This window comes from Talaromyces marneffei, chromosome 1 (assembly GCF_009556855.1).
Source record: "Talaromyces marneffei chromosome 1, complete sequence".
NCBI lineage: Eukaryota > Fungi > Ascomycota > Eurotiomycetes > Eurotiales > Trichocomaceae > Talaromyces > Talaromyces marneffei.
Genome location: NC_072348.1, coordinates 2,605,987 through 2,633,038, shown reverse-complemented (window position 1 = coordinate 2,633,038; position 27,052 = coordinate 2,605,987). Strand labels below are relative to the sequence as shown.

General features: G+C 47.6%; 8 protein-coding genes across 8 annotated transcripts; 5 read left to right on the top strand and 3 right to left on the bottom strand.

Moving 5' to 3' along the window:
* Positions 1-179: 179 nt before the first annotated feature.
* Positions 180-3,246, top strand: EYB26_000972 (uncharacterized protein; the record flags this gene model as incomplete). The annotated part of the gene is made up of 2 exons (XM_054260285.1): positions 180-251; positions 334-3,246. 2 exons carry the CDS (start codon positions 180-182, stop codon positions 3,244-3,246), a joined length of 2,985 nt encoding a protein of 994 aa, XP_054116260.1.
* A 528-nt stretch (positions 3,247-3,774) lies between these two features.
* Positions 3,775-5,142, top strand: EYB26_000971 (uncharacterized protein; the record flags this gene model as incomplete). Its single annotated transcript, XM_054260284.1, has 3 exons — positions 3,775-4,168; positions 4,367-4,390; positions 4,445-5,142. 3 exons carry the CDS (start codon positions 3,775-3,777, stop codon positions 5,140-5,142), a joined length of 1,116 nt encoding a protein of 371 aa, XP_054116259.1.
* Positions 5,143-5,681: 539 nt separating this feature from the next.
* On the top strand, positions 5,682-6,833 carry EYB26_000970 (uncharacterized protein; the record flags this gene model as incomplete). Its single annotated transcript, XM_054260283.1, has 5 exons — positions 5,682-5,753; positions 5,826-5,836; positions 5,903-5,932; positions 5,987-6,070; positions 6,122-6,833. 5 exons carry the CDS (start codon positions 5,682-5,684, stop codon positions 6,831-6,833), a joined length of 909 nt encoding a protein of 302 aa, XP_054116258.1.
* A 1,503-nt stretch (positions 6,834-8,336) lies between these two features.
* On the bottom strand, positions 8,337-9,827 carry EYB26_000969 (uncharacterized protein; the record flags this gene model as incomplete). Its single annotated transcript, XM_054260282.1, has 1 exon — positions 8,337-9,827. The coding sequence occupies one exon, from the start codon at positions 9,825-9,827 to the stop codon at positions 8,337-8,339; it is 1,491 nt and encodes a 496-aa protein (XP_054116257.1).
* Positions 9,828-14,963: 5,136 nt separating this feature from the next.
* On the top strand, positions 14,964-16,311 carry EYB26_000968 (uncharacterized protein; the record flags this gene model as incomplete). The annotated part of the gene is made up of 4 exons (XM_054260281.1): positions 14,964-15,186; positions 15,424-15,544; positions 15,946-16,096; positions 16,159-16,311. The coding sequence occupies 4 exons, from the start codon at positions 14,964-14,966 to the stop codon at positions 16,309-16,311; spliced, it is 648 nt and encodes a 215-aa protein (XP_054116256.1).
* A 289-nt stretch (positions 16,312-16,600) lies between these two features.
* On the bottom strand, positions 16,601-19,114 carry EYB26_000967 (uncharacterized protein; the record flags this gene model as incomplete). Its single annotated transcript, XM_054260280.1, has 1 exon — positions 16,601-19,114. One exon carries the CDS (start codon positions 19,112-19,114, stop codon positions 16,601-16,603), a length of 2,514 nt encoding a protein of 837 aa, XP_054116255.1.
* Positions 19,115-19,551: 437 nt separating this feature from the next.
* Positions 19,552-20,211, top strand: EYB26_000966 (uncharacterized protein; the record flags this gene model as incomplete). Its single annotated transcript, XM_054260279.1, has 1 exon — positions 19,552-20,211. The coding sequence occupies one exon, from the start codon at positions 19,552-19,554 to the stop codon at positions 20,209-20,211; it is 660 nt and encodes a 219-aa protein (XP_054116254.1).
* A 1,063-nt stretch (positions 20,212-21,274) lies between these two features.
* Positions 21,275-23,632, bottom strand: EYB26_000965 (uncharacterized protein; the record flags this gene model as incomplete). Its single annotated transcript, XM_054260278.1, has 2 exons — positions 22,518-22,537; positions 22,600-23,632. The coding sequence occupies 2 exons, from the start codon at positions 23,630-23,632 to the stop codon at positions 22,518-22,520; spliced, it is 1,053 nt and encodes a 350-aa protein (XP_054116253.1).
* Between the last annotated feature and the right edge of the window lie 3,420 nt (positions 23,633-27,052).

The window sequence follows — 27,052 nt, the reverse complement described above, 5'->3', positions numbered from 1 at the left end:
GTCGCGTCTCCATCATTACAGCCAGCCCACCGCTCGATCTTCTGGACACCGCACAGACGTGCATTGCATCGGTCTCAGTGTCAACGTCTATGCAGTCGTCACATTCCTTATCACGTTCCACGCAGCGACCTTCGAGGGCCGACCCCCCTTCAACTATTAGCAGTAGCAACGGAGCCAGTATGGCGTCACAACCATCCGGTCCCCGGAGCTCGTCAGGTTCTGCCCAGTCTCATGCGTCGCGGAGTGGAGTGGTAAGCTACTTTCCTTCCTTCCGATCCCCATCCATTCCCTAACCGGCGGCCTCACTTTTCAGTACTAATTCCAATACCTCAGCCCGGAAAACAAATATCACAAATCGAAGCAAGTGTCACACATCTCCTAGTCGCAACGAAACAACTGCTCGAGACCTTGACCCAGTGGTCGCGACGATCCGCTACCGAAAACGAGGTATCCGATGTTTATGTACGCTTGGGGTATGAATTCAACTTGGCTTGTCGCGCGTTTGGTGCCATTGGTGTGGACACTTCAGATCTCGGCCCTGTTCCTGATTTACTGCGGACGATACTGGAAGATACCTTGAGTCAGGATGCGTCGCCTCAGAGCCTGGATAGATACTTGCCACGCATACGTGATATTATAATAAACCTTTTGCACGGCTTGAAAAAGAAACAAGCTCGATTACGCTCGCGACAAACTCGAGAAGGGCTGCCACCGAGACAGATCAGTTTTGGTAGTATAGCCGGCAGCGAGGCTGGCCCGTCACAATCTGATGAAGCCACACCTTCGTCGCCGCAAAAGCGACCCTCTTCGGCCCGCCGTTATGGAAGCAGTGGCTCATTAGATGATCAACCGCCAATGCCGCGTGATAACGCAGCCGGGGGCGTTCCTGATCGGGAAGTGACACGAAGAGATGCCGACAGAACGTTGACCTCGCCTACTTCGACTCCATCCCCGTCAGCATCAGCACTTCAAGGACAACCCTCACAAACCGATAAATCTACAACCCCGCCGTACTCAACTCCCCCGCCACCTCCTCCACCACCCCCGCCGAAACAAGATGATGCATTGGGAGCTTTGCAGAGAAGCGGCGAACTGGAGCGACGTGCCTCACGCAGATTCTCGGCTTACCAAATACAGAAGCATCTCGGAACATCCTCCAACGGCGTACCTGTACTACCAACTCAAACAACCCCTATACCCAATAGAGGCCGAGATGTGAGAGAATCGTTGAGCGCTGTCCGGTTACGGGGTTCGTATCATGGTCGGCAAAAATCAGCAAACCGCCAGGAGTCATCACCGAATAGAACATATCAGCGTTCTACATCGGCCATTCCTGAAGATGGCGAACCAAGTCGACCGAAGCCGCAAGTCGTTCCCGTTACTGAGTTACCCGCCGGAGACGACAGTCCCATGTCCAAAACTCCAACAGACAAGCTTCGCTCTGCGGTAGAAATAGATGGTCCCGATATTTCTACTGCCGATGGTTCAATCCTATTTCCTCAACCTGGTCACGGCCTTCCTCCCGTTAATGACATTGAACCCACGAAGACTCAGCCCATCGATGTGGTCCCTAGGACTCCCAAGGCTCAAGAACCTCCCATCACGCTTGGCACTCCCCCTCAAGTCCAGCAGTTTATACCAGAACAGTCTCCATCTCCAGGCAAGGAACTCACCTTGTTCTTGCAATATAAGAGTAAAATCAAGAAATATGTCATTCCCGAAGGATCTACAGGTCTTACAATCGGGCGGCTTCAGCTCGCATTTATCGAGAAATTCGCATGGAACACTCAACAAAATGGTGTTGATCTTCCCGAAATATATATCCAGGATCCCGTTTCTGGAGTGCGACATGAGCTTGAGGATTTAAGTGATGTTAAAGATCGATCGGTCCTTGTGCTGAACATCGAAGTTCTTGACGAAGTAAAACGCCATTTCGATGATGGTATTGGAAGTATCCGTCGCCTGATTGAAGGCGTGAAGAGTACAGTTGACAGCCAGGAGACCGCAATGCAGCGCGTCTCAGAGAGGCAACTGGATGCTGCCAAAGAAATGGCGCGTCTAGCAGTCACGCCACAAATCACACTCTCACCTAATGCAGATACTGCCAGGAAAGTAAAGTCGCCTGTACCTTACGATGGTAGTCAGGTTGCTGAAATTGAGAGTCTGCGACGTGACATTGCTGTTTTGCGTCAAACATATTCCAACTTCTCATCTGATATTGCGGCCTCTATGAGCAAGATTCGCGCCAAAGCAAGTGGCGTCAAGACAGCTGCAGCTGCAGCAACCACACCATCATTTGAAGGTGATGCGGGACGTGCCCGTATCAATTCTGGAAAGAAAGAACTTGGTGATGAATCAGAAAGACTTGTTGGTCGGGTTGATGATCTTCAAGATCTTGTTGAAGATCTCAGAAAGGACGTTGTATCACGTGGCGTGCGCCCACTTCCTCGTCAGCTGGAGGCTGTCAGTAAAGATATCGGCACGGTCACGAAGGAGGTTAAGAAGATGCAAGACTTCCTCAAACGCGAGAAACCTATTTGGACAAAGATTTGGGAAAAGGAACTACAACTTGTTTGTGAGGAGCGTGATCAACTTACCATGCAGGAGGACTTGGCTGCCGACCTTGAGGATGACTTGGAAAAGGCTGCTCAGACATTTGCCCTTGTTGAGCAAGCTACCCGACAGCAAAACGTGCAAACCCCAGATGGCGGACCTGTACTGCGCAGTACATCTCGCAGTCTAGCCATCGACCAGGGAGTGGACCCCATGAAGGCAAAGGACGGAGTGCTTGGTGAGGTTCGTGCTCTTCAACCTAACCACGAGTCTCGTCTAGAGGCTATTGAGCGCGCAGAAAAAGCTCGCCAGAAGGAATTGGAGTCTCGACGAGTGGGTCTTTTCCAGAAAGAATTGGGGTCATTCGTGGAAGAAGGGAAGTTGAAGAAGAGCGGCGGGTTTGAAGAGACGGAGCGCTTGCGTCGGGCGAAGGATGAGCGTATTCGCAAGGAAGTATGGGAACGTCAACAGGCTCGGGCTGCGGCGATGGAAGACGCGGAAAAGGCAGCGCCTCAAGCAACCTCTCCAGAGGGAGAAAAGCGGCCCGATGGATCTCCTGATGGTGATTCAGGAACTGCCCAAGAGGACTCTTCATTAGAACCTGCTGCCGAAACTACAGCAGAAATCTCGACACCGACCGAACTGGACAACGGTCCAACGGAAGAAACCCCAGCTGAGCCCAATGTTATATAGGCTATAGGCAAGCAGATTGTCCCGCTAGATGGACTCTCTGCCTGAAACTGCCGCGCCCCTCCCTGTCCGTCATGACCTTGTCTTGGATTCTTGTTCTTTCTTTATACAAATTGTCCATTAACATTTTTATTATATACTCATGGGGCCATGACTCTTTGATGGTCGTTGTTTGTTATACTTATTTTTGTCTCTTTTAACTGCTTTCCTTGAGATGTGGAATTCTTATGAAGTTTCGAGGATACCCATGGACGTTATTGATATTGTTAGCCTTTGTTGATTTATTTAGGTGTGTTATAATTATACTCGTCTATATGTCTATGAGTTTACTACGAGAAGGTGCTGTTCGATAAGATAAGATTAGCTGCGTAGCAACAAGAGGTCCGTGCGCCGGGCTTTATTTACTTTTGCCCAACACCATACAACCACTTATGCAAGTAACACATAGTTGACTAAAGAATAACGAGTGATGATTTAGAGTGATTATGATGATCTGTTGATTTGCGATTCTGCTTAATTCTAACGTACAATATGCGGCCTGCTACGTCGTCGTACGTGCTGTACGGCGCATCAGTGCTCTTTGCATCCATAGCGGTATCAACATCAGCTTCCACTGGAGTCAATAGCACCGACATTGCTCAACAATATGGCCAACAATTACCGTCCGTGGTCCGGAAGATGAGCGATGATGAAGGCGAGAAATTTTATTTTGACTATTGGAGTTGGGATGGCCCAAACTTATCGTCCGCTTCAAAGAGAGGCATTGTCAACACATCCATAACAGTGGAACCTCAACCGGCGCTATTACCGCATACCAGCACTGATGCAGAGTCACTGTTGTCCGCCGAGGGAAAACGGGACTACGCCAGATCCGCAAGAAGGGCTCTTTTCATGCTCTTGGGTAGAGATTTCCAATGTCCCACGGGTACGTTTAGTTGTACCTCAATCGGGCAGCCTGATAGCTGTTGCGGCGACGACGCTAGTTGCGTTATGGTGCAGGACACTGGTTTGGGAGTTGTTGGTTGTTGTCCTGTGGGCGAGACGTGTGGTAATACTGCGAGCTCGTGTGGAGGGGGGTATTCGAGTTGTTCGAGTAGTCTGGGAGGTGGCTGTTGTATTCCAGGATATACCTGTGTGGCTGGTGGATGTAGGTGGCCCTAAGCTTTTTGGAATGAATTTGATGAGCTGACCGAGATGCTAGGTGCATTTGTGTCGACATATACTGTGACTAGACAGTCAACGACTTTTGTTTCGTCGTCCACGGTGTCGACAGAACCGACTGTACCGACGGTGTCGATTACTTCATCTACTACTCATACAACAACAACAACAACAACAACAACAACAACAACAACAACCTCCTCTTCTATTTCACCAACATCCACAGAGACTTCCAGCACCGTATCCCCTGCAGCACCGGTACGACCTACGACCAGTTCACAAACCACCATAACAAGCAGCACTCCCTCCTCCACCTCAGTATCCAGCACAGTCTCAACATGTCCTACCGGCTTCTACGCATGCTCTGCCGTCTACGCAGGCGGATGCTGCCGTACAGGCCGCAATTGCGACACTACTTCTTGCCCTGCGACACCATCCACGACACTTATCAATACGGATGGTATTACTATTGCTGTTCCTACGGGCAGTGCCGCGACGACTGCCACTGAAAGTAGCGGTTCCTGTGCCACAGGATGGTTTAGTTGCGCTGCTTCGGCCGGTGGTGGGTGTTGTCCCAATGGGTATGTCTGTGGTAGTAGTTGCACGGCGTCAAGTTCAGGGACTGCGACGGCGACTGTTGTCAAGGAACAGCCTGGTGTAGGAGGAAGGTATATTGCAAATATGTATTTTGGCGGATTTATGGCATTGTTTGTTACGATCTGGTTTCATTGGGTTTGATGGGTTGGGATATATCCATGGACATGACGAGTATGTATATAGATAGCTATGATATTTTACATGAAATGACTATATATGCAATGATTTGTTCTTCATACAATATTGGAATAATAACATCAACAAATGTTCTACAAAAGTACTTACTTTTACTTGTACACATAGTAACTACTGCATAGTAAATCGTCGTCTGTAGTAGTTATCTATTGGTTGACAGCCGCCGGTGAGCGAACGTCGGCTAAGGCCGACTCTCCAACGTCTCCACATTCTGGCCTCTCCACATCACATACGGTACCTCTCGCCGAAAGCGCCGACTCCATGTCTCCTCATCCACCCGCTCTCTCGTCTTTATTTATTTCTCCCTTGTGATTGCTCGTGTGATATTTTTTTGCGGACAACAGTGTTGTTGGCTGTAAGTTGCAGACGCTCAATTTTTTCATTTGCGCACTATGGAGTCCTTTGCCGAGTACTAATCAGCCTATTCCAACTCAAAACAGACCTCGCGACTTATCGGATAACAACCTCTCACACCACAGCCCACCATGTCGTCGCCCGAGAAGCCTCTTCCTTTCGCGTACCAATTCGCCGCCGGTGCGATTGCGGGTGTTTCTGAAGTGAGCAATTCCCAGCCATCCAATACATACTATTGTGCACACCGTATAGATTACTGATGGCTTTCTGCTTAGATTCTTGTCATGTACTTCTTCCGATTTCCTTTCTCTACTCGTTCGTAACGGACAATTGAGTTGACATAATGCGCTAGGTACCCATTGGATGTCGTGAAGACGAGAATGTACGTCGGGACTACACAGACAGCATGTATGACCATGGACTAATTTCGGTGTAGTCAACTCCAGTCGGGTACTGCCACCGGCGAGGAGGCTTATTCCAGCATGTTGGATTGCTTCCGCAAGATCATCCGCAACGAGGGGTAAGATTCCTTTCTCTCCTGATATCCGGCGGATATTAATATTCTGCTTAGAGCGTCTCGTTTGTACCGTGGTATCACCGCCCCCATCTTGATGGAGGCTCCCAAGCGTGCCACCAAATTTGCCGCCAACGATAGCTGGGGTGCATTCTACCGCAACTTGTTCGGTATCGATAAGCCCACTCAGTCCCTGGCCGTTCTTACCGGTGCCACTGCCGGAGCCACAGAGTCTTTCGTTGTGGTCCCCTTCGAGCTCGTCAAGATTCGTCTCCAGGACAAGGCCCAAGCACACAAATATAACGGTATGATTGACGTTGTCACCAAGATCGTCAAGGAAGAAGGCGTTCTCGCTATGTACAATGGTCTCGAGTCCACGCTCTGGCGACACATCCTCTGGAACGCCGGTTATTTCGGATGCATTTTCCAAGTCCGAGAGCAACTCCCCAAGCCGGACCCGAACAACAAGAGCCAAAAAGTCATGACTGATATGCTTGCTGGTGCCATTGGTGGTACAGCAGGTACCATCCTCAACACGCCCATGGATGTCGTCAAGTCTCGTATCCAGAACAGCCCCAAGGTTGCCGGTACCGTGCCCAAGTACAACTGGGCTTGGCCAGCTGTTGCGACTGTTGCGCGTGAGGAAGGATTCGGTGCTTTGTACAAGGGCTTCTTGCCCAAGGTTCTTCGATTGGGTCCTGGTGGTGGTATTCTTTTGGTTGTTTTCACTGGTGTGATGGACTTCTTCCGTACTTTGCGCGCGGAGTAAGCAGGTCTTCAAGATGCATTAAAGTCCAAAAAAAGCAAGCAAACCGATAGAAAAAGATGCCGAAGAACGTACAGAGGACACTTGATACCCCTAAACTAGAGTCCATTTGGTTGGAAGGAGAAGGAAAGAAATATTGACAAAAGAGAAGAGAGGTAGAAAAGCTTTTCCATTCAAGGCATGCCATAGACATTGGTTGACATCATGTTGGTATTTTATCATTGCTAGTTACTTGTGAATATTGTACAATTTGTCACTAGAGCTGAATACTTTCTCTTCTTCTTCCTTATGTATCTGTTTCTTAAGCACCAAAGGACACGATATAACCGTCGCCTTAACATGGCATTGCAGGATGACTAACTTGTCACAATCCTGCCATTCGCTGATACAATCTACGGAGCTTTCTCGCCCAGATATCGATGTACTTCATGACGAGATCATTTTCCTCGTAGCTTATTAGACCATCGCTTCGCATCGAGCCTTTGATCTATCAATATTCTGTCAATCAACGTCACGTGATAAACCAAGCCCTGAATGTGTTCAATAACAGAAAATCAGAATCGATCTCTCATTCCGCATCATGGAGTCAGTAGATGGATTTAGATTTGGGTGTGTTTCTTCGATCGATCTTGCGAATCGGTAGCGTTGAGATGTGAGTTGACCTGTGCAGCGTTAGACGATGCCGCGAGTTAATAAGTTCCAGATAGATCTACAGTTCAAGAAACATGGATATCTCCGCGAGCGAAGTCTACGTTCAGAACTGGCTATAAACTCCTCGGACAAATCCAGACAGAGCTAACCATCCAAAACTTGACGTGCGAGAGTTCTTAACTCACGTACACAATGCCCTACAGAGCATCAGCCGCAGGTGACGGGATGTACTACGTTGTTTCAGGATCCGAGCAAGTCAAAATCATAGCAATTAATTCATATTCCAAAAGGGAAGCTATAATCGATAGGAAGCAAGCAAGCATGACACTAACGAAACATCCTTGAATACCCAAATCCATAGCAATCATTCACTCCACAAACCGATATTAAGAAATAATCAATGATGAAACACTGTCGATAAGACGATAGCAGAAAATAAAATAAGACAGATACATATGGCAATAGCAACTCATGAACCTGGTAGAAATAAAATGGAGGAAACAATGGACCTCTGGGGTATCGATATGAAGAAAGTGTAAAAAAAAAAGAAAAGAAATAGAAACAAATGAATAGACACTGATTGCAATATGAGTTTCTCGACGTGGCGGATAGAGTCACACGCAGAACAGTGTTGATATTAAAGAAGCAGGTTCTTCTCAGAATGTAAATCAAGTCAATGACACAAACACAACATTGTTTAATTTCAAAACAATCAAAACCAAGAACCAACCGTATGCAACCACAGAAATATAATAAGCCAATCCAATCTACAACTAATGTCCGTTCCTCACTGACGCCGCCCCATATGCAACTGATTCGGTCACGAGTATGAATTCAATGAGAGTAAAAAAAAGCTCACATGTCCATCGTGTACTCTTCTTCTTCCTTGAAAATGTTGCTAGAGCTGCCCCAGTACCCTGGCTGACCCGCTCCACTGTTAGCTCCACTGCCACCGCTGTGGAAAGCAGGGCTCAGACTCTGCGGGCTAAGGCCAGAGCCGTTTTGTACGGTCTCTCCAGCAATGTTTGTGTGCTTGGGCACGCGAAGTCCACTTCCTGGCGCACGGCTGTAAGTGAATGTATTGGGATCATTCTTCTCCATCGCATCAAGGAGCTCAGTGCGCATCCGCTTGTCGTCTTCGGTCTGTTCAAAGGGCCACGTTCCGCCGAGATTTGAGATGAGTTCGGCCAACTCTGACTCTTGTTGCATCTTGACGTGAAGAGCCCACATGAGATCCCTCATCCAGCCGACGGCACCGTTCAGAATATCGCCCTTGTTGGGTCCCTTTTCTTTCTCTTCGATTGGAAGTCCCATGGTGATATTTCCTGCTGTTGCCCGACGACCGTTGCCACCAGCGAGCAAAGAAGTGGCATTAGGAGGACTCATGCTGCTGCCTGGTGGAGACAGAGTAGAGTTGTTCATAAGCTGTTTGCGGACTTTGTCATCCTCCAGACGATGCTGAGGAACAAGGTGGGAAAGATCCTGAATTCTCTCATTGATATTGTCACGGCGACGTCGTTCCACCATATTGTGGGAAGCTCGGCGCCTACGTCGCTTTGCCTCTTGTGATTCCAGTGCCTGAGCGCTGGGATTGTCCACCTTGGCAGGGAGGGATGCATGTTTTCCAGATTTGAGTATTTCCGAAATTCCAGCATGGTGAGAGTGGAGGTTTGGCGAAGCAATTGGTGACTCGATGAATGACTGCGCACTTCCCGGGGTGCCATCCCATTGATTAGAGAGGGTCTTCTGGTGCCTATGTTGGAGATTGGCAGCACGAATAGGCTGCGATGGAAAGCTTCCAGAGTCTGGCGTGTTTAGGTTCAAAGCACCAATGGCTGGTGTCTTGGGAGTCATTGGGGTCCTGTCAGAGTTTGAACGGTCCATGGTTTGCAAGCTGGGGCGCGCCTTGCCATTGAGGAAACCATGGTCAAAGTGGTTAGGAGCACTCAAGTGAGATGGAGTGCCCTGGTTAGGCATCTGGAACTGGTCGTAGTTGAAACTGTTTTGCAAGAACGGGCTGTGCATGGGGGCTCCTTCCGGTGTTTGCGAGTACATTTGGGTCATCTGGCTTTGGTGACTCATGGAAAGACCCTGATTTTGTCGCTGGTCATGCATGAAATTCATGCCATCGGCGCGTGACATGCCATTTTGTCCGTTGAGGTCAAGGTCCAGCAATTCATCCGTGTCAATACCGGAATTTCCCATGTTGAAGCTGGCGGACATATTCTGCTGAGATCCAAAGGAGTAGGGCATGAACATCCCGTTCTGCATAGTGAGGTTTGAAGGGTCAACAGCGTCGTTGCCGTTCATGTTTCCGAAGTGGTTATCAAATTGTTGGTTGGCCATTGTGTATCCAGACTGAGACATCGTCTCATACAAGGCTTCGTTCGTAAAGTGGTGGTTGCCTTAGACAAGGCTGGCCTCTACTATGCACTGTCAAATTCCAATGGCAATTTGCCAGATGCAAAGAGGGACCAAGTTGGTCGCGTAAGGTTGGCAGATGTTTTAATTCTTTGCTGTTGAAAATTTACGGTCGCATTCGATCTTAGTTGGGGTAGTCGATATAGTCTTCGGTGCCCGAGTCGAGTCCAGAGCGTTGCGCGTAGAGGATCAATTGAGAACAACAAAGGGTGACTGCAACTATCGTAGATACGTGTCAGCTCATTTGCCTTGATACAAAGTAAGATGACGTGATTTCAAATAGAACGGCAGTTGGCGGATGAATTTGAGGGGGGAGCTGAAAAGAGGGGTGGCGGACTACCCAGCAACGTACTCGATAGAAGTCCTTGGACAACGGGCTAAGACGGAGAACAACAGACGAGCGTCAGTATAAGAATAAGATAAGAAATAAGCCGAGAGAACCGGTGGCTATCCCAGGGACAGTTGTGTTTAGTGGTTGTTTAGGAGGAGGAGGAAAGGACAACAAAGCTGGGGGAGGAGGAGAGTAGCGAAAGGGAAAGAGAAGACGGGGCAGCCGTGGCTTGGCGGCGGTGTGGATGTTTTCTGACTGGCTGGCGGCCGGCCGAGAGCGGTGAGCCGGCAAGTGCAACAAGTGGATTGACACCGCCTAAATTCTCTCTCCTTGTTCTCTCTGTCGCGACTCGCGACTGTGAGGAGAAGTGCTCTCAGACCTCAGGCCCCCGCGGCTGACTTATTCAATCAAGGCTGAGAGACTTGATCTTAGAAGACACCTTGTCTCGGGTTCAAGCAGGATCTTGACGAGTCCGGCTTATACTGAACAAATCCGACTGCTGCCTGCCTGCGCCGTTTCCGACCCCCACGAGTACTGCACCGGGATGTAGGCAGAGAAGGAAATGAGGAGGCAGTGCACAGATGAGACTGAAATACCTACCGATTATAGATCAATGCAGCGTTAAGTGATGTCTACAACGAAGTCAGTATAGGCTCGCACAAATGTGTCAACTTCCAAGAGACACTTACTGTTATGAAGTATGTTGAATGAGATGAGGTGTTTTCCTCTTGTCTACGCATTCCACGTGGCGCCAGTCAGCGATGAACTTCGGCAAGGCCCGAAGATGTGATTAGACCTACATACCAGACGAACAGCAAAGAAAGATGACTTCAAAGCTGTACCCACTGCTTTGGCGGGTAGGGCTGCGTACGACGACGCAAGGTACCCGTTCAGAAAAAGTTGTCCGTTGTGGGCGCGATAGGTGGAGAGAGTTACCTGAAAGCTCGTGGTATGTATGTGTCTTGCTTAGCGAGTTACTATGGCAAGGGTTGGAATAGATCGAGTCGATCGAGGCGGATGGGACCAAGATATAGCAATGTGCGAATACAAGACGAACACGTAGTCAGGTAGGAAACTCTACTGCAGGGTCCGCGTCTCCGGAGAGGGAACGCCGTCTGTTTTTAAAACAAAAATCCCAGGCCAGATCGGGGGAGTCCTGCATCTCTCATTTGATACTATGACATCGAGGGTCATGCAGGACGTCGATCGGCCGGCACTGAGGACAAGGCTTTATTTTTCTTCAACGGAGTAGTCTACATACACACTAACCTCTGTCGTAATCGGATGGAACCACTGTCCGGTTTTCTTCTAGATTACTGATCCCGGGTGTGTCAACGTGGGCAGGGCTACCCAGGTAAATGGGCGAATAGGATCATGGGATGGTGGGGAGCAAAACGAGAGATGCCAACCAATTTCGAGGAAGCCTACACTATTTTAGAAGATTTTGGAAGCTTTTTGAAAAAGTGTGTGGGTGGGTGGGCATCTTGTCTTGTCGCACAGCCCGATTAGGTCTGCTTCTGTATTTCTAATAGTAAACCTTCTTGTCCCATGAACAAGAAAAGGTAGGATTCTTGATCATCAAGCCGGTGCCAAACAGGGAAACGATGACTCACGCGGGGACACGAGCGAAGGTTAGGGTAAGGAAAATAGCATTGGCTAAAGTCTAGAATGTATCAGATGGCCCGGTAGCTTGACATGGGTCAAACATAGCTGACCAGGCGGCGTGAGGGCACTCAGTCACCCTACTCCAGACCGAGAGGGGGGATGATTTGACTCTAGTTTTCACTCTGATTTATGACATTTTCAGACTTGGGTAACGACTCCTTTAGGTCGATGTAGCAATTTACTAGTGGGGCAAGCGAAGGAGAGTAATATTCATATTTCTAATATTGAGAAGATCACTCAACAGTAGTACTGCTGCTAGGAGGAGTATGGCGGTAATCGAGTTGCAATGAAGCTTGGGCCGTTTCTGGGTGTTGCTGCATGAGCATGCATGAAAGGTTTGAGCGATCTGAATGGTCTGAGTTGCTACGCCATCCTAGCACTGCAGCGGGCACTTTTCTTAGAATGTAAGCACCGTACTTACTTTATGCCGGCTGCCTCGATCAAACCTTGGAACACATGGGTCTCTGTGACACCTGCAGGTTATATCTCATCGTCTGTGCTGAACTATTCGTCGCATACAGTGAATGGATAGGTCTATCTTGAATATAAATACGAAGATGAATCCATCGTGTTCATGCAGTTTACAACCAAGATTTTGTCATGGTTGTGGCTACGGACTCCGTGCAGTGGCGATGGATGAAACGTGCAGGCCCGCATTCCGGCTGCGAACTGGAATGGGAGGCAGGATAAGCGAGGCATGAGTTAGGCAGGCAGATAAGCGAGAGTCAGTCTTCCGTGTCCTTCCGATCTGAGTACGCAGTAAATATTTGTTTGGCTGCCTTCCAAGGTTGACTCTGGTAGTAGGAGTTCGTTCCTGGTAACTTAACTTAGACGGTGGATAACTATGATAAGCAAAGGACTAACTTGGGCGATCTTGCCGTCTTCCCGTTGCGGTTCGGCCAGTTGCGCGAAGTGGGGTATCAGTCCGTATCTTGACTCCTATCTTATCTTTTTCAGGTGGTATACTTAGTACGTAGTGGTTGCACGGAACTCGATAATTGATTCCCTGTTGAACATCAACTCGTATGTACGAATATAGACCGTAGCAAGTAGAAGGGGAAATGCTCCAGACACTACCTGAGTTTCTATTGGGTATTCCCACTGTCTTGATTCCATCTACCCCTCACATATCTGTACGACTGTAGTATGCCCACTGTCCAATGTCGACGAAGCCTGTATGCATCAATACATCATCAACGGGAGCAGGCATAAGGTTCTACTCTGCGGCCCGAGACACTACAAGAGGCGCCAATCATTCCACCAGTCAGTGTAGAGAGAACAGACCCTCGTCCGGCGTCGGGGATAACTTTGCCAACCAACCATGTCTATCAGTTTGCTACGCCAGTAGTGCCTTGTACAGAGCAGACAGGATGGAGAGACCAGTATTAAATGAATTGATTCCAGATACACTTCTGCACAAGAAGATGATACATGATCGACTCGACTAAATGGATCGCCAACGGGAGAGCTTTCACGCGAGGACTAACGAGCAGAGATAGATTAAGAGATGTGTCCACTATCAACTATTGAGTATAGCGCATAAGCATGAAGTATCCCAAAATCGAGACAACTTCCCCTCTTCCTCCCCTCTGCTTTTGTGATTGGTGGGCGCTACACACCACCATTTGAGGTCAAGCAAAGCTAAGAATGTGCTTGTTTGTCTGTCCCGGAGTTCTCGGTATTGCAATGTTGCGGTCAAACTGCTCTCTATTACTCACCTCTCTGCTCTGTTCGACTGTCTGGTCATGTACATAGCCAGAACCAGCTAAGAAGTGCTTTGACTTGCCGATACAATAAGAATAGATCAACCAATCAGAGGCGTGGCTGTGCTGCTGATTGGAATGGCGGCCCCATGGTGCCAAGCCCCTAACAATGGCTGAGGCTGCTGTTGCCCAAGCTTACCTCCACGTCCACGACGACCGACAAGCTAACGACGTCCCTTCAACTCTAAGCTCACCCACATCAGTCACTCTATACTCTGCCACACAAAGCCTCTAGCCCAGCTATCCGACTCTAATCACTATAGCTTCTGCCTGCATCGTATCCGACGATTTGAGCTGCCTACACCATCAAACACCATACCCCCCCCAATCCGCACTCTCCCGACGAGCAGCTTATTTATCGCCCTCCATCTCTGATTCTCCGTAATCGTTTTTCACCTGTCTTTGTCTCATCTTCGCGCCTTCCTCTGAGACAAACCGGATAATCTTCGTCAATCATATCAGCCTCTACATCGACCTAAAAAGTCATCTGACATCTCTAAACGCTGCGAATTGCCCACCACCCCTCCCTCTTTCCATCCAAAAGCGGACAGAGGATTTTTAATTCTTGCAGTCACGATTGGCCGACACACACACTTTCTATCTGTTTGTGTCTGTGCTCTGAACTTTGCGCGCTTCTTACTGGAGGAAAGAGACGCCTCCATTCTTCAGTACGTATATCGCACACCTCCCTTCCCAAGATCAACCTACCTCCGCCCAAAGTCCTGTCCTTCCCAGTCCAGTGATTAGTCGGCTTCGTATTTGCTCGCTTGCTGCTACCGATCGGCCCGCTCGGAAAGATTCCATGTTTGTAATCTGTATTGACATATTGCCCTATCTTTGCTAGTCGTTATATCCCGCTACGATTGGTCGTCGTTTCCCATCCATCCTATTGTATATCCTGCGCCTGCTGCGAACGTATTTTCGTCCGTTGAGTTTCTATACCCGATCAGGCGGCAGCGGCCCTGATTCAGTCTATATTTTCTAAAATCGGTCTATTAAAGAGAAACTTGGACCGATCGTTATACAACTGGACTACGGAAGACATACTCCCGTAGGGTTCTCCGGGTTGTCACCTGGCCTTCCTGATACGAAAAGACTATCGGCTTTATTGCGCTAGTACACTTGCTATAGCAGATCATCTGCATTACATCAACGATTAGCAAGTGAGGCTTGCACCCCCCCATATCAGCAACGGGCGACGTTAGATATACGCTAGTCATCTATTTGTGGATCATCGGACCTTAGTTGATGTGCATATCAAACATTCACGACTAGCGAAACAACGACAAAAGACGACAAAAAATGGCTTCTGCCTCATTCCGGGAGAATATGAATTCGCTGGGCTGGTCACGGCGAGACCAGGACACCCCAGTACGAACAGACGCAAATACGCCTATGCTGTCCCGACTCCGGTCTCTTAATCCGTTCGGCGGCGGTGAGGGATATCTGCGACTTCCGACTCAAGAACCCGGGGCACCTTTGCCTGCGCCGTCTAGGCGAGAGGAAGAGGAAAGTTTCTTTGCGTGTATGTGCTCCACTCCATATTCTTGACATTCTTTTCTTTTTCCCTTCCCGCCTATCGTGTTCCTATACTTGAACTCGTGACTTCCTTTCTCGTTCTACCCGCTGCGAACCCGGGTGATATCAACTCAGTTCCTGCGTTCTCCGGAGTCTCACATGCATACGATGCAAGAACAAAATCAGGCTTTCATATCTTCTTTGATAGGCGCAACATAACTAACAATTGTTCATGCATACTTAGTAAGTCGCTGGGATCGAATGCTTGTCTTTGGTGCATGTAACCTTGGAGCTGCTGTTTGTTTCTTGCTATGTTTCGTTCTGTGGCCGGCTTTGATAACGAAGCCCCGCAAATTCGCCATTTTGTAAGTGCCTTCACCCCTCCCTTGTCCCCCGTTTCTCAGTTTAGTCAAACGTCTAGTCAAGGTGGTGGTGACTTGACTTGGATGGGTGACACACACACATGCAGACTCATGATCTCCAGTGGCATGTGAACGAGGGTCAAGCCACCTCGATACATGTACATGGTGCATGCGCTTCATCATGACTAATCCTTCCCTGGTCCCACGCACACTGATCCTGTGGCTGAACAAATCACATCTCCTTGACTTGATTTCTGGAGAGGAAAGAATGCGCCTGATTCTTTTTTACTTCACAACTTGCGCCCCAATAATTCCTCAATGCATGTGCAGGCATAGCATCTTACATTCTTGATTTGTCAGTCAATGGAATCTATGACGTACTAATCATTCGATACCTAACATAGATGGTCCGTCGGCTCAGCTCTGTTCCTAGCTTCATGGGCCGTTCTCATGGGCCCTATCTCCTATATCCGACATCTTCTATCCGGACCCCGACTACCATTTACTGCTGCTTACTTCGGCTCTATTGCATTGACATTGTACTTTGCCGTCGGTGTACGTTCCCTCCCCCCCTCTCCCCTCTCTCACTCTTGCGGTATACTAATGAAAGGATACAGTTACAAAGAAGCTTCCTCACCTTGTTCGCCGCTATATTCCAGCTTGTCGCACTGATATGGTATCTGGTCAGTTACTTCCCCATGGGAAGTACCGGGTTGCAATTTATGGGACGCTTTGGTGTCCAGAGGGTTGCGGCCTGGGTTAGTGGTTAGCCTTTATCGCTCTGGAGTAAGTGTATACGTGAGCGAGAGAGGCCGGATAGATAGATAGTCGTATTCGATTTGTGTATACCATTGCTAATTACTACTGATATGTTCTCGCATTCTACTACTTCTTTTGAGGGGGTGAATGACTCTTGTATCATATTACTTCTAATTAAGTTACATAGACCATGAGAGACATAATCATCTTGACTTTTTGATACTTCTTTCCTAGTTGATAAAGTCCATCCATTCCTAGCCAGATGCCGTTTTCATTATAGTAATCTAAGCGATGCTATGGCTATTTTCCCCTCATCATAACAGGCAAAACACTACCTTCCAGCACCTTGACACCAGGTACCTCCGCCTCCCAAATGCCCGTGTCGCTCCCGGAACCGACCTCGAGCCACCTCTGTAACAAGTCGTTGCTCTGTTTGGGCTTGATGTTTGGATTTGCCGTGCCTACTGTAATGTGTGGGACGGGATTGACGCAGGGCCATGACGAAGGAAGTTTTTCTTGTAAATTGTCGTCGTTATTGTTGCGCTCAGGGGCTAGTATGCGCACGACAAAGGCCATAATCTCGTCATTCCATACTAGTCGCTCAACGCGTACGCGGGCATCGGCCAGTTTTGTTGGTGGGTTGATTGGTAAACCCTGAGAAACTCTCTCGTTCATTCGGCTGATGTACAAATCGGTATATTGTTCCCAGATCTGTGGTTGCTCTTTGCTCAATGCACGATGGATCAGAGTTACATGGAAACTGGGCTGGATACGGCGCGAGTTCTTGAGGTGGTTGTAGAACTTGTTTCGCTCTGCTGGCCCAGTTGTGTCGTTGAAAATAGAGGTAAGAAGTTGCTGGATATCTGTTGTTGGCACTGAGATTCCGATATATTCGATGTGCTTGACTAATACCATAGGATCTTGGGCATTACTGTAAGCAGCACTGATGGTGGCCTCATTCTTCTTGGATACCTTTTCTGCCTTCTTCTCTGCCTTCTTGCTGGTTTCCCAGCTAAGGTCTGTGTCAACGCGATACTCATTCAATGCCGATGCAATGGCAGCATCTAGTTCGGCGCTATCCGGGATTCGCTTGACAAGGTTTGGATAAACATTGTGCAACCTGGTAACAATCTTTTCCAGATTCTCACGAGACGAGTCTCCCACATCTAGATCAATGACTTCGTCGAAGTACATGTCAGGTTCTCGATCTACATCGATTGCTTCAAATCGGTGCAAGAATCCTTCCATTATTCCAATAATTTCTGCGTTGTCTTTGCTTCCAGCTCGGATGGTTTGATGGTTATCTCCTCGTGTGAGAACACGTTCCCTGGTGATTTGTCGGATATCATCTAGCAATAATCCCTTCGGCTCATGCACCCAGTGCAATGCAATGAACTTGGTATCGGGAATGATTTTCGTCACATCATCAATAATCTGTTTCCTTTCCCGCTTTTGGTGATTGTTCCGATCCGCTATGACAGCAGTCTTGGCTGCTAGTGAGTTGGTTACCATCAAAGCAAACTTTTGGGCTTTGTTCTTTTGTTGACCCAAATTATCGTTTTGAACATGGCCCCAGTCAAAGAGATTGGCCAATGCCAAAGCAACCGTTGTCTTGCCGCATCCGATTGACGCAACGGGAACAAAGACGAAATTTTTAGCTGGCGTTTCCGAGTCAAGATCCCCTTCATTCTCCATTGCAATGATTTCCGAGCCTTTCAACCCTCTCTCATCCAGAAATCCTTGCCTCATGGCGATGATACCATGGTTTTGGTTGTATAGTCTGGCAAGTTGGGGGTCCCTGGCCAATTGTTGTCGAGCGTAAATCAAATATTCTTCGGTGATCTTCTTGTGCTTCCTGATGTTAGGTACTCTTCCTGCAATGACAGCCTTTGTCGCTTCACGCCACTGTCGATACATCAAATAGGGCTCCTCAAACTTGTACTTGAAGAACCAATCTCTGTAATTGTCCGACTTGCCATTTCCCAACTGACAACGAATCACAAAGCCTTCGGTATCTCGACCATTCCATGATCCTGTCTCGGCGCATTTATCTAGAAATTCCTTGACGGTCTTGATATCCTCCATGACAATGAACTCGGCTTTCCTGAAACCCCATTCATCGGCAAATCTATGCACCTCTGGTCCAGGTAAAGTTGTGAATTCAGGGAGATTGTAGTTGAGTCCATGAAGATAAATGCCCGCAACCTCTTCCTCGTAAGCAAGGACATGTTCTTCGAATCGATCATCACAAAGCTCTCCAACAGCAGTAACATTCATCCTCCGCAGCTCCAGAGCTAACTCCTTCACTGTTTTGCCGACTTTGCTGAGATGTCTTTCGACCCATTGCTCGCCGGCTTGTGCATGGCTGAGTGGTGTATCGCTACGTTTACCGGTTGAATGCTTGCTACACACCAGAAGCGTGCCGTCTTCCAAGCCTGATATGAATATGATGCATCCATTTTCTTTAACACTGAGCTCGTAAGGACCCCGCGTGTTGGTCTCGACGTTGCGCCATTTCGTCTCATTCACTTCATCCACATTGAAGAACTTGTCGTAGCCCCGAATACATATTTCATCCCGTCCATCTTTGAGTTTTGTAGAAAACAGACCGCGAGCGTATGTGGGCAAGTCCGATCTCTTGTAATCCCAATCCATGAACCGCCACGAGTGCACCGAGATATTCTGGGACCCAGCGACAACAAAGGTGGACTTTTTGCAGCTAAATGTTTTCTTTGACTCGCTTCTGCTTCTCTTGGTGGCAGCCTCTAGGCTTTGCACCAGCTGGCGCACTTCATGGGGATCTTGTTCCACCATGGTGACTCAACCTTTTGAGATGTAGCGATCAGTGCGGGATTGTCGATTTGCCAGGGCGGAAAGGGCGTCCGTGTTTGTTCTCTTCTTCTTCTACTTGGAAAGTTGATTAGGAAACGTACAAAGGGGAAAGTGTTTCTTTTATATTTCAAGTTTGAAGGAATTGTTGAATGACATAAATTGGAAAGCACGCACCATGGGTGGATCCTTCCTCTTTAGGAGGCCGCGGGGCAACGTCAAAAAAGGGAAATGCGGGTTCCTGCCTAAACTTCATCCATTTTTTGTGCTCAGCCTCATCAACTCTGCCTTGTCTACTTAATTTACTTTATAGACAACCTCCAATAACCATTTGATCCTGTTACGCCTCAACTCTCTTGGCTGGCGCTAACCTGCTCTTTCTCATTGTGACTCATCCTCTCCATTCTGACAAATTCGCAATCATGAGTCAACCGAATCTTTACATCCTTGCCGCCGACAACCCCTCGGCTGTTCTCAGTCACCTCAGATCAGATTCATCGCGCGCTTCGAACCAGGACGAGCATGGCTATTCCCTTCTCCACGCTGCCGCTTCCTACGGACACATTGAGCTGCTCCGTGCACTTGTGCAGGAGTTTCACGTCGATCCCAACCTGACCGACGAAGATAACGAAACATGTTTATTCGTGACGGAACAGTTGGACATTGCGAAATGTCTCGTGGAAGAGCTCGGCGTTGACGCCAAACACACAAATGACGAGGGATTCACGGCCCAGGAAATGATTGAAAGCGAAGGGTCGTTCATGGATGTTGCCGCCTATCTCGGAGAAGTCACTGGAAATCGAAGAACGGAAGCGCAATTGCAAGCACTTCGGGACGTACATCCTCCGCCACCCCTTCCACATAATATCAGCGTCAATCTAGGCACCATGTCTCAACAAGATGTGGACGGCGAGGCGGGCGAAGTTGATCATGAATTCCGGAGAAGGATTGCCGAATTGGCTGCTAGAGAAGACTTTCATACCGAAGCAGGTCAGAACCAATTACGCGCCTTGGTCACAGATGCGCTTAGAGGCGTTGGGGCACAGACTCAGGACAGAGATGTACGACGAAGGACCGAGTGAAGTCGTCTCAGAAACTAGGGATTATACATAATCTTTACCATGATCATCGATGCACGATTGCTCAAACATGTTTTTTGCACGGTTCGAGAGCGCGGGCATTTTTTGAATTGAACTGACTGATACCGGGCATACGATTCGACTTGCCAATGGAAGTCCTTAAGCATAACCGATTCTATGCCTAGGCCATTCTGTGAAAAGAAAATAATAACACTCATGTGCATCCCACCGATCCTGATCCCGATCCCAAGACAAATCTCAGCGTCTTGACTTGGGAACCCAATTGAATAAGGGTTACTTGGTAATCTGGGAACCAAGGCTCTACGACGACGGCCAGCCTCACTGTGCATGTCCATGTATATATGATTGGTGTAACAATGATCACTTTGGCTTGTATATAGGATTCAGAGCTCATGTATACACTTCTACTAGTTCATGGCCACAGTTATATGGAGAGCGAGAAAACGCTCAGTGCGACATACACAGCATCTGACCCTTAAACAGACGAGGACATCAGATTGTAATCATTTTCCACAAGTGACATCTGTTGCAAAAAAAGCATAACGAAACTACCCATGTTCTTCATTGAACTGATTCACAATTACATAGTTATATAGATTAAAATATATGAAGAAGACCATGAATATCTTGATTTGTGGGTATCTAGCCACTCTAATCCTCATCAATGCATTGGATATGTAAGCCACAGAACCAGTGACTAACAGAAAATATGCAAATGAAGATAAAAAACAGGTCAGGGTAATAATACTAATATTACAACTAAGTTCCTCCCAATACCGGCCTGCCACTAGTAGAAAAAAAAACAACACCAGAACGCCAGTGACCACATGTCCCAGATCATGCTCAGCCATTGAAATGCTAGCGTGAGTTCAAAACAATGAAAATATGTTGAAATCGATGAGCTGAAAATCAGGCTCCGTGATTGAATAATGAAAAATGTGCAGTAGGAAAGAAATTCAGACACGCAAAGCCCGCTTTGATCATAAGCCTGAGATGGTGAGAAAAGAAATAATTAAATGAACGAAATGTCAGACGAAGCAATCAATTATAATACTTCATCAATGCTTCGTGTAATCAGCAATTCTTGTCGCTGAGGTGGAGATCGAGGATCCAACAATGCCTGCCCAAACCTAAATGTAGCAGGAGCGTCTCCGGCCAGGTCTCCAGCAAGAGTCCGTGAAAGTGATGAACACAAATAAGGAGCCGCTCGGGGAGATAATATTGATGGCGACGCAGGAATGTCCTGCATCACGAGATCCATTTGAACCGTAGGATAACGAACATGTGAGACTTTCCGTGTCTCGGGTTTGTTGAAAGGCTTGGTCAAAGACTCAAAACTCGGGTACTTCTCTCGAAGAGGCAATGGCCGTGGTAATAGCCCTCGACCGTTAGAGCCATGTTGCTTCTGTAGAGGAGGAAACGGTTTGGCGAAAGGTTTTGCAAATGTAGTTGGCACCGGAGAAAAAATTACTTCCTGCAACGAAGGCGGAATCTGTTGTACCTGACTTTGGATTGGTTGTACTGGTGCTGGCTGAGAAGTCTCTTTCTTAATGGCTGGTTCAGACACCCCGAGTTGTTGAATAGGCCGAGAGAGATGTGGTGTTTTGAACCAATCTGGATTTGGCGCTTTGGCTGGCTCGTCACGTTGCACTCGGGATCGAAAATCGGTCAACTGATATATAAGACTCATGTTTGGTCCAACCCAGCGACTCTTGCCCTTCACAATGCTATACATGTCGTTGAAATAAAGGTCCCGGTTTTTATATAAGCCATATGCAATGACCAAAGACGCCGACCTACTTGCTCCCAACTGACAATGTATCAAGACAGATTTTCCCTGGTTTATTCGATCATCAACCAATTGACATAACGTTGCCAAGTCGTCTAGAATTTCAGAGTTGTGATCCCATGGAACATGTATGTATTCTGGTGACAAGTTCTTCTCAACTTTTGGTGTAGTAGGACTGTCGGCCTCGGAGGGTAGAGATTCAAATGCAGAGTGGAAGGATTCTTCGGAGATCGCAGTCATTGGTTCTGCCATCGACAGCCTCTTGGCCAGAGACACAGGCCGTCTGAGTGTTGAGACGACAGTTTCTGGCTTAGGTTCTATCTCGTTAGTAAAGGGGTTCAAGACCTCCTTCGCTACGTTGATGACGACATCAAATTTTGACGCTTCATCTCGCGTGGGTTCCAAATATAGATAGACTCCAGAGTCATAAATTTTAATTGGTCCATCCGGATAACTTTGTTCGGTACGTTTGGTCGATTCTCGTGAATCGAGGTGGTAATCATCTTCCTCCGTTACTTGCTGCAAACTCGTACCAGAAATAGCTTGTGATTGTCGAGAAGGAGGGGGAGATTCTTGCCAACTGCCAGGCATTAAAGGAGCGCCATCTCGTGTGACAGGTCTAGGTAGTTGCATGCCATTCAATGGAGCGACAGTCGGAGAAAAGATAGATAAAGAAGGCGACGACTCGAAATGTCGAAGAGAGCGTCGCGAAATACTTGGAGTAGGGGGTATAATGTCTGTAATGTTACGAGCGAATGTGATTTGATCCGATGCGGGAGTGCGAATTGTGAGGTTTGCGGGTTTTCGACGAGCGGTCTTTGCAGGTCTGTGAACGGGAGATGGAGGGGCGGAATAGTTCTGGCTTGTGGCTTCGACTACCGATGCTGTAGAAATCGCAGGTCGTGATATTTGGCATGGCATCTTTAAAGACAGATTCTTGAGGTTGCGAGCTCGTCTTCCTGGTGACACTGGTCGAGTCGTAGGAATCATCGCTGACAAGGGAGCCAAGGTAGAAGCTGGTGCATCTGAGAACATGGCTATTCTTTCTGTGATTTCAGGTATTCTGATCGACTTCGGATAGGGCAATTGCAGAGCCGAAGGTGATTCGGGGGAAGAGCTCGGCGATGTGTCCGTCACAGATGTGGTGTCAAAGGTAGAGATTGTAGTTGTAGGCGAAGAATCGGTCGACTCTGAGATTCCCGACGATGATACGCTTTCACGATGTTCGAAGGAAATAGGATGCTCGGTTGTAGGAGCAAAGCTGTTCTCTTGAGTGTGCCCCAACGACTGTGCCAAGAGTGAACAGTCTTCTGGATGCTGCTGCGAATTGTTCGAGGTGTAATGGGCCGAATCACTGAAGTCTCGGACAAAGGAAGGGAGCGAGGCGTAAACTAGCGAGGGACCTGCTTGGACGGGCATCTTGATGGTCGAAAGAGCAGTCAATCGGCGTTTGGTCGACAACGCCCGCCCACGGTCACTTGCGCCTCTCTGCGGTCGATCACAAAGAGCAGAAGAGCTGTGGCATCCGGAAGGGTGACTGTATATGTAAGGATTGGTATTCGCGGTTGCTACCTGCGCAAAGGATCTTTTCGAATGAATGCGGTCAGTCTCCATGATCATGATCTAGTGTAGAACGAATGACAACGATGACAACGGTTTGTGTACTGAAATCAAAAATTAGGGCAGGCTGTGGAGAGGCAGAAATTATGTATAGTTGGTGTAAAGCATGGCCACGCTCAGCTAGGCTTTCTTGAAGAAAAAAGAGAAAGAGAATAAGGCGCATTCATGAACTCAGTGAGGGAGTTGATGTTGTTGACATGAGCAAGCAGTGAAACATACCAAAATAAACAACTGCCCCTCGAGGAAAAGAGTCGTGCGATTCTCAACGACAGGATGGCAGGCGTCAGAAGAAGCAGGAGACGAAACTGGGAGATCCACAGGTGGTGGTGGTGGTTGTTGTTGAGTGTACGTGAGCGAAGGCGGGGGGGAGGACGAGGTTGGTTTGGGCAGAAGCGCTGGCAACGGTAGGACCAAGCGTGTAACAAGACAATCGAGAATGGGCTGAAACAGTCGGTCCTCCAGGGAACGATACGTAGTCGAATATGAGACAGATATGAGGATGAAGGAGAGAGAATTGAGTGAGAGGAGACAAAGTACGTAGCCGCCGAGGATGGGTAAAATTGCTGGCGGCGGCACGGGAGGGCGTCTGGAGGCGGAGCAAATAAAAAGACGGGTGTCTCAGCCTTGAGATGATACAAGGACCCTTGCCCTGGAAAGGTGGAGACGGGAAAAGAGGGTCTTTCTTCGAGACGAGACGAGAGGGAAGAAAGACAAAGAATATAGAGGGAGAAAAGGGAGGAAAAAAGAAGAAGAAGAAGAAGAAGAAGACAAAGTGAAGGGCGAAAAGAAGATGAAAATCGGTATGAAGGCAAAATAAAAGAGAGACGAGATGCGATGGATGAGATGATGAGATGAATGCCGAATGGGAGGGCAGGTAGGGCCGCCGGGGGATTTTGAAAACCAGGCAGGAATGGTATTGTCACGGCTTATGATGTAAACTTCAATAATACAGGCTGATAATACTCCGTACAGAAGGATTTGTTACACTGGTTACTGAGCGACCCGGTGGCTAGTTACGTTAAGTCTACTCACTTAAGTTACGGAGTAAGTTACTGAAGTAATGTTGGTTTTGGATTTACGAAGCCAGACGGGAAGGCGCAGAGACTAAAGTGGTCAAGAGCCAATAGAAGGGCCGATCGCCGGTGGAGCTGCACCTGCCCGTGGTTGGGTTTGAGCCAATCACATAGGTAAGTCCGCTAGCGGCATCGTCTGGCAGGGGGAGGGAAGCTCTAAATTTAGCGCTGTGACACGCTAAGCGTAATTTGTATGGCACATGTAATGCCTTTACACGTAGTAAAGTGCAATGGGCGGCAAACCCAGCTTCGTCAGAGGCCCGTTCGACTTGACTGCATGCTTGTCACCTGCTGGAGTAGTTAAGTTATGAAGAGAATTGTTCTTACTCCATACGTACATACATATGTGCCTACGAATTACTACATTTTTACTCACGACTAACTAACTAACCGCCTACTCGGTGTGAGTACAACGGTGACCTTTTTGGGAGTCGCGTTGTGCCTGTGCCAGACTTCCTTGAAGTAAAAGCCAGTACGGAGAATATCAAGAGACGACCAAAGACCACAAAGAAACAGGCGTCGTTCTTACAGTCATCAACTATGTACATTTACTACATCATGTCTCCTCGACTTCTGAAAGAATTCGTCGATGCAACCTCTTGCCCTGAGAATTTGGGAAGCCCGGCAAAGCTGCCATGGCTCCTGATTGGTTGATCGCGGGACTTGGTATTACCACATTTAAATATTACGGGTAGATAGACCTGCAGAAGATCGACTGACCATTCTTCCAGACGGCAGCTGACAGCGCCGGTCAGGGCAGTCTATATTGAATTCTTCTAGAGTAACCAAGTTACTACGGGAAGATTTTAACATACTTTGTTCGATGTAAGTTTAAGCGACCGTGAAGATTTTGAGTCTTGAGCAAATCTGAGTAATGACTTGATCTGACCTCCCATTGGCTCCCCAAAATTACTCCCTCCCACCAATCACACCAGTACCTTGCCTGAGATTCTGACATGAAACACACCGTCCTTACCAAGAAAAGTCGGTCATACAACGCGGGTTGAAGTAATTACTCCGTACGAGTTAAAGATCCTGAAACAAGAAGCTTCCGAAAATCAATCAAGAGAGAAGAGCAAACGGCTTGCAGGCAACAGTAGAGGATTCTCTCGCACAGACAATAAATGCAATCCCTGCCTGTTTGGATGGATCGATCCAATAGTTGGTGCAAGCCCTCGCAGGGAACTATTACTTGAATATTGGATCTGAAACAAGTGAGCAACCTGTGTTCGTACATATGACATATTCTGTTCAATCTTTGATGTAAAGAAAAGATAACTACGTTTGTTGTACGATATACGGAGGAATTCATATGATATGGTACTATTACTCTACCTGTCACGTAGAAGGCTATGCGTGAAATTATCGCTGTGGCAGGGGTAGTTAGATAATTAGTTTGACGTTGTTGACGCGAGCCCCTTCATAAGATTCTTCAATCTATTTAAGGCCTCATCGTGTTGAGTAGTTAACTAGTACAGAGTATAGTTAACTAACTAACTATATAAGTTAGATATTAGGAGTGTCCTTAATATGTACGTAGTACAGGAGGACACTATATTTATCGGTACCGTAATATCGTATTCGAAATACGTCAAGTGGAGCAGTGGACCCAACCTGAAACACGCCGGCTTGCTCTTTCAGGTCACGTGCACTCACTTCACATCAAACAATGTTTTGCAGTAGCCTCCTCCCTTTAATGGCTTTGAGATCTTGATCGAAGAAAGACTGGGCTCGATGATGGTCAGATAGTCACCAACTCCCGCAAAATATACTACATATAACAAGCATTATTATAACCATAGTTATACAGAGTATATACAAGAGTACGCATACCGACATGTCATCCAACAATCCATCTGACGACCCCAAACTCCTTCATTGATCCATCCAAATGGGGTCAATATCTTCAATTCAGCTTACCCAGGTCTTGACTTTTGTTGGCCCATCCACTACGTATGTACTATGTACCAACGTCCGACTGCCAAGTCTAGTGTCTACATACTATTTAGTTGTTAAATGACCAGTAAGCGAATTCTCAGATCCATATTCCAAAACGAGTATATGAGTAACTAACTACTACGTACATTCGATGCTGACTAGTTAACTACTAACTTAGCACCCAAAGGCTGAAGCCAACTACGTAAGTGGTCGATAAATCAGAAAGACGCAATTGAAAAAATATTTTCGGCATTTTACTACATATGGCTATTCAAGTACTGGAGAAGATCAATCTAGTATAAATCAGGACAAGTTGCACTCGAATTGAGTTTGGCCATGGATCACGAACTTCGAGAATGAACGGCATATCCTTCGTATCGGGAACGGGACGGAGGTCGGAGAA